General features: G+C 42.7%; 2 protein-coding genes across 2 annotated transcripts in view; both read right to left on the reverse strand.

Moving 5' to 3' along the window:
• Window positions 1-18,017, reverse strand: part of LOC116998601 (protein mono-ADP-ribosyltransferase PARP14-like) — a 46,734-nt gene extending 28,717 nt beyond the window's left edge. The window contains exon 1 of the mRNA XM_033064479.1: window positions 17,816-18,017. Within this exon, the coding sequence (XP_032920370.1) occupies window positions 17,816-18,014 (199 nt within the window). The 5' untranslated portion in view covers window positions 18,015-18,017. The remainder of the gene's footprint in view (window positions 1-17,815) is intronic.
• Window positions 255-16,323, reverse strand: LOC116998602 (protein mono-ADP-ribosyltransferase PARP14-like). The gene is made up of 15 exons (XM_033064481.1): window positions 15,641-16,323; window positions 15,199-15,483; window positions 14,099-14,335; window positions 10,959-13,207; window positions 9,880-10,110; window positions 8,433-8,654; window positions 7,199-7,280; window positions 6,124-6,273; window positions 5,408-5,467; window positions 4,217-4,384; window positions 3,146-3,364; window positions 2,466-3,053; window positions 1,900-2,045; window positions 1,182-1,356; window positions 255-965 (listed from the first exon to the last, which is right to left on the reverse strand). Exons 1-15 carry the CDS (start codon window positions 15,735-15,737, stop codon window positions 676-678), a joined length of 5,199 nt encoding a protein of 1,732 aa, XP_032920372.1. The 5' UTR covers window positions 15,738-16,323; the 3' UTR covers window positions 255-675.

The following is an 18,017-nucleotide window of genomic DNA, read 5'->3' on the forward strand; positions in this document are numbered from 1 at the left end:
GAAGATTTTATTCTTAATCATACAACCAAGTAAAGAAAGCATTGGAAGATTTTATTCTTAATCATACAACCAAGTAAGTCAAACCCAATACATTCAGAGGAACCAAGGGCTTTTCCACGTTGGGGGTGCTGCAAAGCAGCAGGGTTATTGCATTAAAAACAAGTCAATCCATGTCTGTAATGTCAAGTTCACTGAAGTTCACTGGTTAAAAACCAATGCTAAATGTTCAAAGAGGTTTAGACAAACAGAAGCCATTAAATACAACCGGTTCCTTTAATGAAAACTGCTCAACATAATTCGTTATGAGATTGTCACAGAGTGTAAGAAGGCATCAAAAATGCAACAGTGAATGGTTCATGGCTGCATTATCCCTTCCAATTCCCCACCAGCAGTTAGGAAGGCCCTAAGGCTGTGTGGAAAGTTGATACAGTACAAAGGCTCACTATATAATCCAAAAGAGGATTGTAGTACAATATTGTGCTTAAGTGATAATACATTCAGCTGCTCCAAGTGTAAACAAGCTTCAGGGGGATCATTAATCTCCAGAGATTGCTTAAATCAAGACAGAATTTAATCTGACACAATTATTTATTATTTTTGTTGAGTGTTTTGTAACAGGTATTTCTATCCTACATAAAGCTGAAAGACATGCAGTTGTGGCTGCAATTAAAACACTTACTTAGTAAACGTGATAAGGTATTCTGGGTAGGCTTGAATGTCATTAAAAATTATGAACATGGATGGCTGGTTCATGTTGTCAGTTGAACTATCAAACAGATCTACAGAGTTGTTAACATTTTTTCGTGCTGGAGTAACTGATCCTTTTTTCCCCAGAGAATATTCTCCAACAAGGACTCGGGCCAAGTACATGTACTTCTTCCCATTCGCATCTGGTTTAGAGTAGATGTCGTGGGCAGAATAGTTGGCATTAACAGCGAAGTACGTTCCATTCCCAAAGTTTGCAGCTGTAGTCAGAAAATCAAAGGTTTGTGAGTGATGCAGTAGCAGCAATTCCTCATCTGTCACCCCTAGAGCCTGTGAATCTCTGAACAACTCTACTTTCTATTTGCAATAGGGAGATACAACAATTAATTTGCATACAAGGTTGCTCTATGCATGGCATGGCAAATCAGTGCTAGCCCTATACAGGAAAACAGGAGTTGTTTTGAACGTTACATTACCGTGCATTCCAGCATAGCTCCGGTTAAATCCATGGTCGTTAATAAAGGTTAATGACTCCTGACTCGTTCCATGAAACAGAAGCCTCTCATTATTTCTGTCACCATTTTTTTTATCCATTTCACACTTTTTTATTTGGTAGCTTTTCCATAAATATTGGCTCTGTACCCTTTCAATCTGTGACGTTTGAAAATAAGACAGAAAGAAAGAAAGAAAGTGAGTAGGTTGCGGTCATGAAAAGAAATCAGCATATCAATAATTCAATCTGCTTCCAAGATTCCCCTCCTAGCTCCAATGCACATATACCAGATGATGAAATAAGTTAGTCAAATCTTTACAAACTTTGGCATGGCAGATAGCAGAACCCAGCCCAAACCATAAGACAAACACTTTCTGGGAAACAAGACAGGAGCTTTTCCCTGGTTTCCAGGTCATAGATGCCTGCTGGGCCTGTACAGCACATGTGGCTTATGTGGACAAAACATGTGTGCTGCTACAGCAAAAACCATTCCTTGGAGCTGAAGAAATGACTGCTTAAGAGTTGCTCCAAATATCTGAACTGCAGCATTAAACTGATTAAAGCTGAATAAAGTTAGTGACAGCCAGAAAGACTTGTCCAACTTTAGAAATCCCAGTGAAATTTCTTTTTCTGTTGTTATCAGTATCCTTCATCACTTGCCATCAAGATATTTACGCTCAGAAATGACGACTTGCTTTTACCTTTTCAATTTTGAATGACTGACAGGTCTGCAGAAACTTTTCTTGCACATCTTTATATTCTTTTGAGTCTGGTTTTAATTCCACTATTTTGACTCGCTCATTTTCCATAGGGTCCCATGTTGGAGGGAGCACTATTGACTTTTGATCTGCAGAAAGAAACATGATCAATCATATTCACCCAAATCCCCTGTTTAAAATTAAACATAGCCTGCTACAAATCCTTTGAGAAGTCCATACATCTTGCTTATGGATGACTTCTGTTGCAAAAGACCAGTAGTAAATGGAAGAACAGAAGTGAGCTGAGATCTAGAATGACAATTGCTACAAGAAAATTATTGCTAGTAAACCTGTTAAGAACATCAGAATGCATTGCTCTCTTTTCAAAATATTTTAAAGGTTATTTCCCAATTCAGTTCCTTTCTACATTCTCCAGAAAAGCACCTGCACAAAGCTCCTAACATGTATTTTAAATATTCTTGTCATTCCCTTCTCCTTTCTCTCACTGGATGTAACCAGGTTTTCACATGTGAAATGTGAAATGTGAAATGGGAGATGCTTTTACTTACCTTCAGATTTGTCAATACGTATAATGGCTATCTGTCCTCCTTGGGCATCCACAGCAGTCTTATTGTCCATATCCACTGTGTATTTTTTCTCACCAATGGTGACTTCAATACTTTTCTGCTTTCCCTTGTAAGCATTTTCCAGCTCCACATTTGTGAGACTATTGAAGGGCACATAAGAATCCTTTTCAAAATAGTTCCATTCAACTGAATTTTGTAGAAGTTTTGCCTCATCCTCTTTAGCACATTTTACCCTACGGATCATTTCATGAACAGCTAAAGAAGCCTCGTAGACATCTTTTGCAACCCCTGAAATTTTAATAGAGGTATTCGTCAAACTAAGAGAAATTTTGAATTTCTTTTGTAAGTCATCCAGTTCTTCATTCTCTTCTTCACTGAAATGAGAGATAAACTCATCCACAATTTCTGTTTGAGATTGTTCTCTACAAATTGCACTTCTCAGCCACTTTTCAGCTTCTTCCACTTCTTTTTTATCTTCACCACAAATCTGCAGCACAGCCAGGTCGATCTTCTTTGCCAAAACCCTTCTGGTTTTTTCTTTTGGGGCACGTTTGTCAGAGCTCAAGAGTGCTACATTGAAATACATAAATATTGCCATTAATCTTTATTAGCCAGTCCTGAACAGACTGATCTACAACTGTACTTAAATGACACCTACTTACATTTACCCATGTGATATGCCTTGGAAACAAGTGATTTGAATATTGTTGCAGTAGACTTTTCTCTTTTCTGCATGCTTGCTTGGAACACACTCATCAGATGTGGCTGAAAGATGACAACTTTAACAGTTTTCACAGATGTAGTAGAATTCCTTTTTGCAAAGTCAGTTACTGCATCTATCATGCTGTCAGCTGCCTCAGCTGGATTGCGGTGTGCCTCTCCTGAAAAAAGTTGCAGATATTTTTCTCTAAAAAATGCTAATAACTGTTACAGATGATTAAAACATCTTTAAAAGAACAGCTATGAGCATACCCACAGTCACCTGGATCACAAACAGGTTGAGAATAACGTCAGGCTGGCAATTAAGAAAGGTTTCTATTTATCAGGAAAAGAAAGTTGGGGAACACCTTTCCAGCAAGGGAAAAATTGAAGTTTCCTTTTGTTGGCTTGGCAACCGAACAGGTTATGATGTAGATGATATGGCTTGGGTAACTAATAGGCCACTGCTGCTCAGTGGCCCTGTAGTGCATTCCTTGATCAAAATGCAAGCCTAGTTTTATTCATGGAAGAGGTTCCCACACGCATGGGTGCAGTTCTGAATTCTCCAAGTCCAGGAATTTCTACCAAACGAATTGAAAATAACAAGAGAAGTAAAAGGGACAATCTGGGGTCTTTGACAGGTTTGTGTTCCACCTGTATCAACCCCACTTGTGCAGCTGCTGGCTATTCCATCATCTACTGATTTCAGCAGTGCAGAAGCAGGTCCCTGGCTATTCTCTGATGAGCTGCCCACACATACCAGGCTGCAGGTTCTTCAGCAAGCACAGATGTACCTTTGAATCCTTGTTAGTAAGGAAGTGCTGGCTTTAGAAAACTCATGCTCTTCAAGTACTAGATCACTGTAAGGAGTGAAGCTTTCTAGCTTTTGTAAGCCTCTAATAATGTTTTTAAAGATTGCATATTTCCAAGCATATTTTCACCAAATAATAACCTCTCCAGAAAAATCAAACTCTTCACTTGAGATCAGCAGAATCACATGCACTGAACCCTTTTCAGAAAAGGGACACACAGACCTGTTCCAATTGCTGGGAAGGTGACAGAGGTGTACTGCTGCAGTTCACACTCCTGGAGCACCTGGGAAACCAGGGACTTGATATCATCTTGGGCAACAAAATGAATTATATTTTTGCATGGCAGGTTTCCTCCCTGGGTGATGACATAGTTGTTGCCAGTTTGCCGGGCTGAAACGTAAGTAGGAGAAAATGATCAACAATTATCCCCAATACAGATGTGTACCAGTCCTCATTAGGAAATAAGAAATGGTGACAAATATGCCCCAGGATAAGCTTTTTGTCTCCATCCATAAAGTGAGCAAACCCTTCACTCAATTTTCACTTCCAAGGCACAAGAACTCAGTTTATTTTTGTAAAATATTTGCCTCCTTTAGCGAATTTATTGTGTGCCTTCAGTTGTCAGGTTTGCTCAGTATACTTGGAGAACTTCATGCAGACTGGCACTCTGTCTTCACACACACACAAAAATGCCATCTACCTGCAGGCCACCTAGCCCAAATTACCTCTTGGCCTGTGCAAGAGAAGCTTGTTTACCTCAGATCTCTTCCACGTAATTCTTTTCCTTTGGTTGGTCTTCCAAGCTGACCTTCACACCTGCCTATTTCCCTTATTTTCTGGTGTTTTAAACCACATACTCATCCATCTTTACTCCTCTTTCATTATAGTTGCTGTCCAACAGGTGTATTTGGCCTACAAATAAATGCCTTTTCTGAGGCAGGAACCCAGCTTCACACTATTGAAAAGCAGTCACCCAGAGGATGTGGTACTGAGTTACTAGTCAGGCCAACAGCAAACACCTTCTCACTCAGAAATAACAAAGGAAGTTGCAGCTACACAGCTGTTTCCAGTGAGAGATGGTTTCTCTATTAACATTCTTGCCAGCATCACCCCTTGCTCACAGCTCTGTTCCATGTTGACTCTGTTTTCGTCATGGAAATCTTTATTGGAATAAGAATAACTAATTAATTTGGATCTTTATGTATACGTAGAAGCTGCCTCCTCTTGAAAATTTTTCTTTTTGTTCCCTCATTAGATGTTTTACAAATATCACATTAACTGATTAAAAAGTAGTTGCTGTAACACAGTGCATAATATAGATGGAACTACAGTAGTCAGTACTGAGAAAGTGTTCCAAGAGATTCCCTGCCATGCATTAACACCTTTGGAAAGATCAGGAATGTTGTACCATACCTACAGCACATTCATCTTCAACTGCTTTTCCAGCACCATTCAGAATTGCTTTGGAGACACCTTAAATGAGAAGAGCAACATGAATCCACTGTTACTGCTGTTAAAGTCCCATCTGAGGCAGAACTGTATGCCTCACCACACATAAAACACCTCAATTCTGATAACATTATAGACTATAAATGAAAAACACTGTAGCCAAAATGTTAGATTCATATGCTTTTCAATTCAAATTAATGTTTTGAGTATCTACCAAGTTTCACTAAGGTCAAAATTTCATCGAGGTTTGTCTCCTCCTTTAGTCTGAGAGGTGTTCTGTAAAAAGATTGAATGTATATTTATATATAAAACATTAATTTCCCTTTCTGCAAGGGAGTCTTAAACATGCTGTCCTGTAACATAGATTAACAAGTGAATAAAGTTTCAGACACTTCCTTGATGAACTTTTGTACCCTAAGAGCAAAACTGAAACTACACTGTCAAAAAAGAAAAAGATTTAAAGCATTGAATAAAAATAGATTAATAAGTAACATAGATTAACAAGTGAATAAAGTTTCAGACACTTCTTTGTTGAACTTTAGTACCCTAAGAGCAAAACTGAAACTACACTGTCAAAGAAGAAAAAGGTTCAAAGCACAGAAGAAAACTACTTGCTCCTCTTCTTTCCCAGCCCTTCCAAGCACACATACTTTTTTCACACATAGTATCAATTAAAATACCTTTTTTGAGGTTGAAGGATACGTTTGTTATGTTTACAATGGCATCTCCCTCCTCCTTGGTTATATCACCTTCTGCCACCCGGAACACGAGGGAGCCAATTGTCACTTCAAGCACATTGTGTGCTGAGGTTGAAGAGACAGATGAAAAAGCTGCAGGCAAAGAAACACAGACCCTGAGCAGAAGGGAGTGGTGATGTAAAAGATAAGGCACTTTTATTTGGGTACAATGCCTACAGAGACCACACTCTGGCTACAGCCAGCCTGTGAAATGATTGCCTGACATGCTAAATGAAAATCATTCCTTCTTACAAGAGTCTGTACTCAACCTACAATCTTTCCCATCATTACTATCAGAGCAGCATGGCAGGTAAAATGTGCTTTGCTGCACACCTGGTATGCAGACACTATTTAGTGACATTTTACCATTGCCAAACTCGAATGTAAGAGAGCAGCAAACTTTCCAAGTCTCACTCCCTTGCTTGTGTGTCTCACAGAGTTTCCAGGAAGGTTCTCTACTTCTTGAAAAGGTGTTATTTGTTACCCATGTGTTATTTGTAAAATCATAATTAAGTTTTCAACATGTAACTCATTTTTCTACAGGCTGCAGTTCCATTAAGGTGGATAATATCAAAGACATTTCAGTTTGGTTTTGCTATTGATCTGAACATGTAAAAGATTTAAGAGTATTTCAAAGAGACCACTTCAACACTCATAACCAGGATTTGCCTGCCTTCCCAGGGCAGAGGAAGACACAGTCTTGTTCACAGTTTAATCTACTGCTGCAGCAGTAAAAGAAAAAGCACTGCTTATGCCCTTGACATCTTATAGCTTCTGCTGTTCCAATTTGCAGGGGTGCTATCCAGATGAGGAATCACAGGAACACTTTTTTTAGCATCCCTAACACTATTTCAGACATAACGAACACTCAGCCTGGAAATACTGCCTTTACAGCAGCCACTCAGACTTTGGGAATGCTCATCAGACAAGTACCTAAATATCCATAATGAATTAATTCCCTGGAATACTTGAAAAAAAAAAAAACAGTGAATCAGTTTATTCTATGAATAAACCTTACCCGGGCTTTGGCTAGTGTCATTTGAAGAAGGCTTCTGCCCTTCAACAGATACAGACATGTTTTCAAGTTCAGCTGAAAATTCCTAGAGAATGAAATTACAATCAATCCCCATAGAAGTCTTCACACAGTAGAAATAAAGATTTGAAAAGCAAAGCTATAAAACATTTTTAAAAAGCTAAATGCAAATTACTTCACATCATCTGCCATGATGCTGATGGCAAGTCCTGGCAGATGTTGTTCTCAAACAGCAAGGCACACAAGATTCACAAATAATGGAGTCAGAGCCCTAGCTACCATTCCACAGGACACAGCAGCACAAGGCATCCTTGCAGTGAGTGAGTAGCTCACACTAGCTCAGCTCCTGCAGGTAATGCCACCCTTCTCTGAGGATGATACAATTCCCCCCAAACTGTCTGCTTCCGACCCCTGGCATGTAGTTTAATAGATAAGGTCTCCTAGATACCAAGGCTGAGCCAAATTCCTTAAGAATTTGGTCACTCTCCTAACACCTTAGAAGATAATTGGCTAGAAATTAGTTTGAATAATTGGTCAGCTCACCTTTAGAAGTTTTGATCTACGCACAATAGCTCAGGTTTTGACACAGCAGACTTCAAGTTTAGCCTTCCAAAATGTATCAGCTCTTGCACAAAGTACAGAAGGCAACAGATATAGAAACACTTATCTGAACATCAATTCAGTGTGACTGCTCTTTTTTAATGTGAAATGAGTAACCTGAGTATGGATATAGAAAATTTATGCTGATGGGACACTGAAGAGAGGGGGATGGAGAATGCTTCTATGTTTCTACTGGAGAAGTTTACCAGCACAGCAACCCTAGCACAATGACTCCTCCTAAAAAGACACCAGCACTCCATAAAAAGCACACCTTTTTTCAAGGGTGCAGGCACTGAAGCAGGAGTTACATCAAACTTACCTGACCTACAGACTGAAGAATTAGGTGAGTTCATTGGATAAAGAGTAATTACACTCTTGTATGGATTACTCTCAGGAAACAGAAAAGGATAGGCAGAGAGCAGGACTGTACTCGATATGTGTGTGTCCGTGGCGGGTAGAAACAAAGAGAGAACTTTCAGAATAGATGAGAGAGACTGTCAGCAAACCTTTTCTTTAGTATAAGAATAAGCACCTTTGAAGATCATCAGATAGCCAAGAATCGTGAGACAGACTCAGATATGCCATAATGTAATAGAGAGAGGAAACTACAGTAACTCACCCGAATAGTAGCTGTGTCTTTCGTGTGCAACAGAAAGTGAACTTCTTCAAGAGAATTTACTCTGTTTTTACTACTGAATTCAAGCACTTGGTCAAACAATAATTTAGCAACAACAGATCTTGGGAATCCTAAATTCCCTGTCCCAATTGCTGGAAAAGTAATTGATTTCAAAGACAGTTCTTCAGCAATCTCCAGGCATTTTGTGATTATGTCACCCAACACCTGCAAAGCACAATTATTTTTTCAGTTAATGGAGGTAATTTTTTTATACACAGTATGTGTAATGTAACACTTTCCCTTTCAGCTATCTCTTGGCATTAAAATACAATTACAGTAATTTCACGATTATAAGCCGCACCATTTTGACTAAAATTTTGGTCCGAACCCAAAGTGCGGCTTATAATCAGGTGCGGCTTATATATGGACAGAGAATGAAAAGTTGCTGTTTTAGTTTGGAGGACAGGTGTCTGCTGAGAAAGGCAGGAACTTCTCTTTGAAATGGAGAATGTAAACCCCCTCTCTCCAAATTATTGTAATTTGGAAATCAAGGGGCATTCAGGCAAAAATATGGAAATTAAGAATAACAGTTCTTTTCTAGGGAAATTAAAATAGAAATACAGTACTACAAAGAAACAAACCCCAAACCCTGACACAGTCAGAGTACAACCTGACACCCCGTCAGGCAGGGTGTTGGCAGCAGTCCCATTCCATGGTGGCTGCATCCTCCTGCAGTGACAGATGTGGCTCAGTTGGAGCAGTGCTCCTGTACAAGGTGCAGTTTCCCTCCGGAGCTCCAGTGGTGATGTGGAGAAATCCAGTTTTCCACTGGAGTCCAGTGGAGAAAGGGGCTCCCTTAGTGTCCCAAAACCTCTGTTTTTATCTTGGTAAGAAATGTTGGGCTCTTCCCCCTGGCTGGAGCAACTTCCAATGGGATGCAGTAATTTTATCAGTCCCACAGTGGGACTCAATGGCCATGAGCAGAAAATGACTGGCTGGAGGAAGGATGGGTTGTGAAAAGATAAAGAACAATGCTCTGCCTGGTTTCAATGGATGGCCCATTGGCAGAATATCTGCCGTTGAGATAAGGATCACTGTCCCCACCCTCAACAGATGGTGATAGAACAGAAACCTTTTATCACACTCTGTATTGTAACGTGCGGCTTATAATCAGGTGCGGCTTATGTATGGACAAAAAACCAAAAAGTTGCTGAAACCCAGAAGTGCGGCTTATACTCAGTGCGGCTTATAATCGTGAAATTACTGTAATTCCACATACACAAGGAATTCACATGGAATTTATTAGTCAACAAGGGATCAGCCCACAGTTAAAAAAGAACAAGTCAAACTCCCTCATCTTCTATGACACTGTCCCTCATTTCAAAGGAAAAGTGAACTTTAAACACATTATAAATCCCAGACATATCCAGGCAAATAAAAACCCTCTTACCTTTGAAGGTGTGTTTTTCTGGGACCATGCAGGTACCACAGCATGAAGAACAACACTGCAAGCCAGATTGTAGCCTTTAGTTTTCAACACAGATCCTTCCTCTGCTCTTCCTCCACCTTCTTCTAGCAAGCCTGTCTGAAGCATTGGCCCTGCCTTGCTTAGCAAAGCTCTACCAAGTGGCCCTTTGTCAAGCTGGAGATCTCTGCCAACACTGACAACAACAATGGATGTCTGAAAAACACACAAGCAAAAACTCTAGCTTGTAAGTATCAAATTTAAATTTTGCATTGGATAATCAAATACAGCATGCCTGATGGTTTACAAAGAGAAATTTTGGGACAGCAATCAGAGTGAACGAAGTTTTGGAGCCTGCCCAAAGAAACACAAAACTGAGTTAACAATGAAATTCATTTCAACCTAAGGGGAGAAAAATAACAATTCTGCATTCATCGTTTATTCTTTCTACCTCCATTGGAAAAACATTTGTGCAAGTTTGTTCTCAAAGAGAGGCTTGCAGGCCAAAATCTGAGTTCACTGAGCCTCCCAAGCATGGCTGGTTTAGGGAGACAAGGAGATGCTGAAGACAAACAAGACTAGGGGTAATCTAAGGAGAAAGAAGTGAGAAAAGCAGCAGCTTATGAATGAGAGAAATACAAAGGGCACTGAACATCCTGTCAAACCCATATTATATTTAGCTCCTCAGGAAGGGCCTCTATACACATTTTATCATATATTCTCATATATTCTGCCCTGGCCAGCCAGAGGAGCTGCATGCACAAGCTGTGGGAGGCATCTACTCCTCAGAGGTTTTGCAGGCCCATTAAAGGAAGGGTCCTGGACCAAGTTACTTCCAGTATTGGCGATCCCAGTAAAGTATCTGTCAGCCAGCTAACAGAAATTCAGTGCAGGAGGCAACTAGAAATCAATTAATGACTCTGGCTCTCTACAGGAAGTGCAACACCAACTGCATGTTTCATGCCAGTGCTCACCAATGACATAGGTTTTGTGTTTATTAGTTTTTAAAAAGACACAAAAGAACCCACTTGATATTCCATTATGAGAAAATTTAGAACACTTACTGTAGCATCTTCAATGCTTCCTATTTGCAGCATGATGTTAAGGCCTTCCAGAGTTGTTATGACTGGGAAGTTCTTAATGCGTTTGCTCTGCCTAGGCCGAGGAACTGGGCTGGCATGATGAGGTGACCTGTAGGAAGGTAAAGAATCTGGAAACACCTCTTTAAATGCCTTTCTGAAAGCCTGAATGTTATCCTGTGCAAAACCCACAAGATGAATCTCCTTCCATCTGGTGTTCCCCTGGAATTCTTCCAAGGTCTCCTTGATGGAGGACACGATTGTGTAAGTACACACGTCCAGTGGGAAGCCAAAAATCCCTCCACTTATAGCAGGCAGAGCTATGGAACGATGGTTGTATATTTCAGCCAACTGCAGACATTGTTTCACTGTCTTTTTTAGCAACCACGTGCACTTCTGTGACTCCTTCTCGTTCCACCTGGGCCCAACAGCGTGGATGACGTTCTTGCAGGGCAGTTTCCCGGCGCCCGTGATCACTGCGCGGCCGGGCTGCAAATTCCCGAGCTTCCTCACCAGCTCATCGCACTCCTGCTGCAGTGCTGGGCCAGCTGCTCGTGACAGGGCTTCAGCAAGGCCACCAATGTGTCTCAGGTCTTCATTAGATGCGTTCACCACAACATCAACGGGATGAGTGCACAAGTCAGCTTCATAAAGCGCTATTAGAGTTTCACCCATGGTCACCTGCATACAGAGCTTGCCTCTGTTACTGTGTCCTTTCTGTTCTTCCAGATGTTTTTCTGGCTGCTCTTCCAGTAGGACTAAACACTTGAACACTTGTTTTATATGGGGATACAAAAATTGTTCTTGCTCCTTTATATATGCCTTGGCTCCTGGCAAGTCAATTTCCACACGCTTAAAATGCAGGCCAGACAAAATTTGGTCAACTAGGCTGACTCCCTCCAGCACTTTTGTCTTTGGCCCACTCAAGGATATAACTTCACCATTTTTCTGTGTTCTAAAGTCAACTTTCACACCTTTTTTTTGTAAGGGAGTCCAGTCATTGACCTTCTCTTTCTCAAAAAACTTTATGAGTGCCATTGGCTTTCCTTCAATGATCCTTTGCACCTGTGTGTTCTCATCTATAAAGTTGTAAAGTTCCTCAAAGGCTTTTGCTACTGCTTCCGAAAGACCAGCAATCACAACCTCAGTCTCTTCCACAGTGACAGATACAGCTCCATTACAGCAAGCTTCCTTGGCTAGCATCCACCATTTCTCCTTCTGGAGAACTGACTTGTCATCCAAAGTAATACTTTTGTGGTCCAGGTCTTTTTTTATTTCTTCCTCTGCTTTTAGAAGATCTTCAGGATCACTCGCTTTCAGGATGATCCCTCCTGCAGCAAGCTCATAAAAGGCACTAATTTGTTTTGATACAAACAGGCTCTGTGACAGGGTTTCATTATCAACATGCTCTAAAAACTGTAAAATGTAAGGGTGGATATTAATGGTTTTCTTTGCCATTTTGTGTACATGATCAAGTATTTCTCCTTTTACTTTATAAACTTCCTCAGGAACTCCAGATAGGTTAATGCACTTCTGGAAATAATCATAAGTTATTTGCAGGTCTGGGAACTCTTTATGAAATTTTTCTTCAAGGCCAGTAATCTGTAAAATTCCATATTCCCCTGGATTCACTGTCGTGACTTTCAGTTCAGTTCTTTGCTTTTCTCTTTCAATTTCTCTGGTGGCCTTTTGGATCAGAAGCTTCAGTTCTTGTTCAACCTTCTTCACAACTTCTTTTTCACCCACTAGAACATGTAAATCCTCGGAAATATGTGGGATCATCATAACTTCCTCATGGGGAAAGCTGTCCCTAATGGCTTCCCACACCTCTGTGCTTACTAGACACTGAATTGCTTCATATTGTGATATGCTGTGTGAAAATGCTGTGGAAACTTCTTCTTTCCATGTCTTGGCCAATCGAGACACTGATCTCTTCCGCTCATCAAAAATAGCTGAAGGATGCAAAGTAACTTTTGGATCTGCACAGAGGGGGTCAGGCCACGTTAGCACACAATTGCACTTTGCCATTTCATCATCTATTGCCTCAATTAAGCTACTATTTCCTTTCAAGTAAGTCCAGATATAGGGATCCAGAGGCCATGTAATTGGATCTGGCTTCTTTATCTGCGGCCCTTCCTTTCCATACAGAGCTGTTTCCAGTGAGGTGTAGTAAGGATAGACAAAGATTGGTGTTTTGTTCAGTGAATGCTTCTTTGCCAGGATATTTGTTACATCTACAACAAACAAAAAATCCCCCAAGTTATAAATGTCAGCACTTAAAATTTTCTCTTTTGTTTTGTTTTGTTTTTTCATTGTTTGGGGGTATTTCAACTATATTTTCTATATAATACTGTTTATTATTTTTAAGAACATTTTAGATTAATTTCCTCCCCTTCCCAGATAGAGAGAATTCCAAATTTTTAAAGAATTATTTATTCTAAATGCCAGAAACTAAGCTGAAGAGAGACAGTCAAGCACAACAGCATCCATCTCTGGGAGGAGTGTGCATAATCTCTGCCCTCACTTCTCTTAGATGCTGTACTTGAAGTGCCCAGCTCCAGAGCTGTCTGGACTATTACTCAGCAGTTCAAACCACAGCTCCTCTGTTTTCCCCCAAAAGACCATCCCTTTCCTTCAACTCCCCTTCATCTCTCCCCTTCACTGCAATGCCTCCAGCTTCTCCCTTGTCCTACACTTCTCAGTGTCATTCATCTTTCTGCCACTGACTGACAACCCATAGCACCTGCTCTCCAGGCAAAAAGCTGCCCAAGAAATTGTCCTGAGATGAGCCAGACAGGACATGCTGCCGTGGGCAGCTGCTGGTGAAGATGGCAGGTAACGGGGAAGTCCCCTGTGCCCATGGACTGTGAACTCAAACTGCAACCTGAACTCTGTAAGGATCAAGGCCTGGGTGAATTAAACTGTCCAGAAAATGAAAAATTCTAAGCCTTACGCCCAGCTGGTCCAAAACTGAAGCTAGCACTCCAGTTAGCATGAGACCTGCGGGCAAAGCACCAGATCTGCCATTTTCCAAGGGCAAAGGAGGTATTTCTCTAGAAAACCCACATTCTGGTCTTTAAATGAGAGGTTCTCAAAGAAATGAGGGCTCTGCATTTCTGCATTACCTTTTTGGTCACCAAATGTAATGATAGCTGCATCTTCATCAGGCAGCAGCTGCACATCCACTGTTTGTGCTCCCCCATACTTCTCATTTTCAAAGTACACAGTTAAGTAGTGACTGGGGGTGTTGGGGGGCACGTTTTCAGCCCGAACACTTTTTGTTCTCTCAAGGCACCGTGCAGTAATGTTTTGTTTCCTTGCTCTGTGGTTGTGATTAAACTTTTTAGCAAAATCCTTTGCATCTAGAAAGGACAATTAAAAAGGAAAGGTCAAACTCAGAGCTTGTTTTTCTACTGTGATGTTAGCAGACTATCACTGTGTGCACTGACCAAAGCACTGAATTACAAAATCAACTCAGAGCTGCCCACAAAGCTACTTCTCTCCACATATTCAGTGTCTGTCACTTAATATTCCCCTCATGGTTGATCATAATTGTTGACTACAATGACCACAGCCAGAATTTTCCTACTACTATCACTGTGTTGCTTTAACCCCAGCAGAAAACAAGATCAGGTTCATTTCTGGGCTAAGTTAATAAGACACAAATTAACAGTACAAATTCTCTCAGTTTTATGATAAATATATTCTCATTTTGACTATTTCCCCCCTGTTATCTTCACAATAAAAGAGTCAAATCACTTTTTCATCTGTCAAGGAAAAACAGTTAAGTTTCTCTACTTATTTCCTAAAGGCTACACCAAAAATTTAGGGCTGGAGCATGACTTGAGAAACAACTATTTCTAAGGCAGAAAAACCTACACCTTCACTGAAGGACAGCTTTTGGCAAGGACAACTTTTACCATCAATCTGTCCTCAGACCAAGTACATCTTCATTGCTTGTTTTAAGTTGTAGTTTGGTTTTTTGGTTTTAGTCGTACCTGTTGTGTTTACTATCCAAACCAGAGCTAGCTCTCTTTCTGACTTGCACTTGTGTCTATACCTCACAGATAAAGGTTATGGCATTAACTTTATAGTTAATGCTTGTCCTTTAAAAAGACACAATATCAGATCAAACCTTAAAAAATACGAAGCTTAATCTCACCCACACACACGCATGCAAACATGTAGCTAATAAGAAAGAACTTCAACTCTGACTCCTTCTTACCAGTATTTCCAGTAAAAGTAACTACAGCAGCACATAATTCAGGTATCATTTCCACACTGAAGTCACCACCATCCTCTGACAAGCCACTGATATTCTCTACCAGCATAACTAGTATGCAATCTTTTACTGTCTCCTTCACATTTTCCAGCACCACTGCAGTGGGAAGCAGGGATCCTTCAGAGTTCTCCACTTGGCACAATCCCTGGGAAGTCTCCACTTGCCACGGCCTCACAACCAGATCAATTTTGTTCAAGTGATGCTTTCGCTGCAAAACTTCTTGGGCATCTAGTCCCACAGAAAAACAGAAATGTCACAGCAGAGTAGCATGCTAAACAATACACTAATAACCATTTCTGCTTGGAGCCATGCCCACAGAGAAATCCTGCACCACCAAAGGCCTATTTTTAAAGGGAGCTTAAGCAGTGTAACACCCATAACATACCTTGCTCCTTCTCAAAGGTGATGATCACTTGCTCATCCTTTTTGACATAAGACTCAATGTTTCCCCCACCAGACTTCCTTTTATTTTCAAAGTACATTTCCAAAATCTCATCTTCTATTTCCTCCCCAAAGGCAGTGGTTACTACTACAGCAGAATTGCTAGAGGTTGATTTCTCTGCTTCCAATTTCTCACATGATTCTGAAATAAAAGATCACACCCTAATGCCTTAGGCAAAAGTTAAGAAAAAAACCAAGTTTCCCATCTTCCAAGCTTTCACATCACTTTTTGTTCAGATCACACTTAAGGTCAGGGAGAAGAACAGGGTAAGAATCCCAAACAAGTTAAGGATATCATGAGTGGGAGTTGCTGTATCAGCAGCACATAGGGAGGAAATGCTTCAGTTCATCACCAGGCAAGGACAGCAGAAGTAAAAGGTACAAAAGTTTCTCCACCAGAACACGATGAGGGGAACCAGTGCTCCCCATTCACAGTTCCAGACAGTGCTGTGGGTCACCTGGGGTCTGTATCTGCTGGCTGCCCCGGCTGCTCAGGGGTCCCTGGGGTACACAGCTCCTGATGCTCTGGCACAGGGCTGCCCCAGCAAGGCTGGCAGCAGCTGGGCAGGTCTGGGTGGGGACAGCCTAGCAGAACAAAGGCCAGCACCCACTGCTGTCCCCTAAGGAACTGACCTGTCTGAGGCAGTGAAGTGCGGGCTCTGAAGGGACTCACAGAAAGGAAAAAATACATTTATTTATTTTAGCCTGGGATCACAATTCCTACACTACATTAGACAAACAACACAGGCCACGAGTGTGACCAGGGTACTGCTGCAGCAGAAAGGTCCAAAAAACCAAAGAAGCAAGAACACAATGGTCACCACTGGGTAAGTGACACACTTACCTGTCTTCTCTTGCTCAGTACACACAGGAGTCTCCTTTTTCTGGCAGATGGGAACAGACACCTGGGGTTCATTAACTAGAGATAAAGGACAATGGTTTCTCAGTTGCTGGGTACTTCAAGAAGAAAATGGACACATTAATGTACAGGAGCTAACACAAGTTTCATTTGACACTGTCAGAATCACAGACCTCCACAGATTCCTCTTTTTAAACCATATGTTGAATTGGTTATAGGAACACTCTGAGCTCAAGAAGCCTTGGGCATAATGCTGCATGAACCACCTGAGCAGGTCCTGCCATGCACTACAGCACTTTCCTCTTACAAAAAGCTGCTCTGAACATGAGAAGTGCTGAGGATGCCCACCCTTGGGAAGGAAGTGCCTTTAAAAACAGGGACTTTTGGAAGAGCCTCTGTCAGGATGCATTCGACGCAGCATGACTGCTCAACTTCCTAGTTTAGAACAACAGGAAACGCAGTTACATTAGAGAACGGAAGACAATGGTAAGATTGACCAAACTGCTTTTCCAGCCTGCGCCCTCAGCCCTCACCTGCTCAATCAGCGCGCTATGCACAAGCAGGTACTCGGAAAGCAGAACTCAGCGAGCTGTGCGTGTTAGCCCCGTGTACAAGGATTACTTCTGTGTGTACTGATCGTCACATACTGATTAGCTGGGTACTGGCCATGTGTGTGTGTCGGGCTGTCCGGCGCCTGCGATGTGGCTCGGGGGCCGCACCCTGGGAATTATTACATCGTGTTTGGGATTCGCGAAGTGAAGGGGAGCGCTGGGAAGGAGAACCAAAGCGCACCAGCGCCGTTCGCCCGGCCCGGCCGAGCAGGCGGCTCCGCCCGTCTCGCCAGCCCCGCAGGGCTCCCCGGCCAGAGCCCCGCCAGCCCCGGAGCCCCCCGCGCTCCCGCCCAGCTCCTACCTGGTGCCTGGCTCCCGGCGGCCGCTCCTGCCTCCTGCACGGGAACGAGAGGAGAGCGGTCACAGCGGTGCCTCCCGCGCCCGCCTCACCGCGGCCGGACCCGCACCCGGACCCGCACCCGGACCCGCGCCCCCCTCACCTGCGCGGGGTCGCCGTCCGCGGCCAGCGCGGTGACCTGCAGCGACAGCCGCTCTCCGGACCCCCAGACGAGCTCATGGACCGGCTGCCGCAGCACTCGCTCCCTCACTGCCAACACAACAGGCACCGGTCAGGGCGATGCGGCCGCCCCCGCCCGCCTGAGCCGCGGGCATCGCCACCAGCGCCCCTCGTCCCGGCCCGGCCGCTCACCCTCGGGGCAGGTGAAGCAGACGATGATGTGCCCGGTGCCGGTGCCGGTGCCGGTGCGCAGCTCGCACTCGCCGCCGCCCGAGCGCTTCTGGCTCTGGAAGTAGCAGAGCAGCTTCTTCCTGAGCGCGGGCGGCGGCTCGGCGGGGCCCCAGTCCCCCCGCACCAGCACCGGGAAGGAGCTCGGCCCCTGCCGCTCCATGGC

This window comes from Catharus ustulatus, chromosome 7 (assembly GCF_009819885.2).
Source record: "Catharus ustulatus isolate bCatUst1 chromosome 7, bCatUst1.pri.v2, whole genome shotgun sequence".
NCBI classification, from domain to species: Eukaryota; Metazoa; Chordata; class Aves; order Passeriformes; family Turdidae; genus Catharus; species Catharus ustulatus.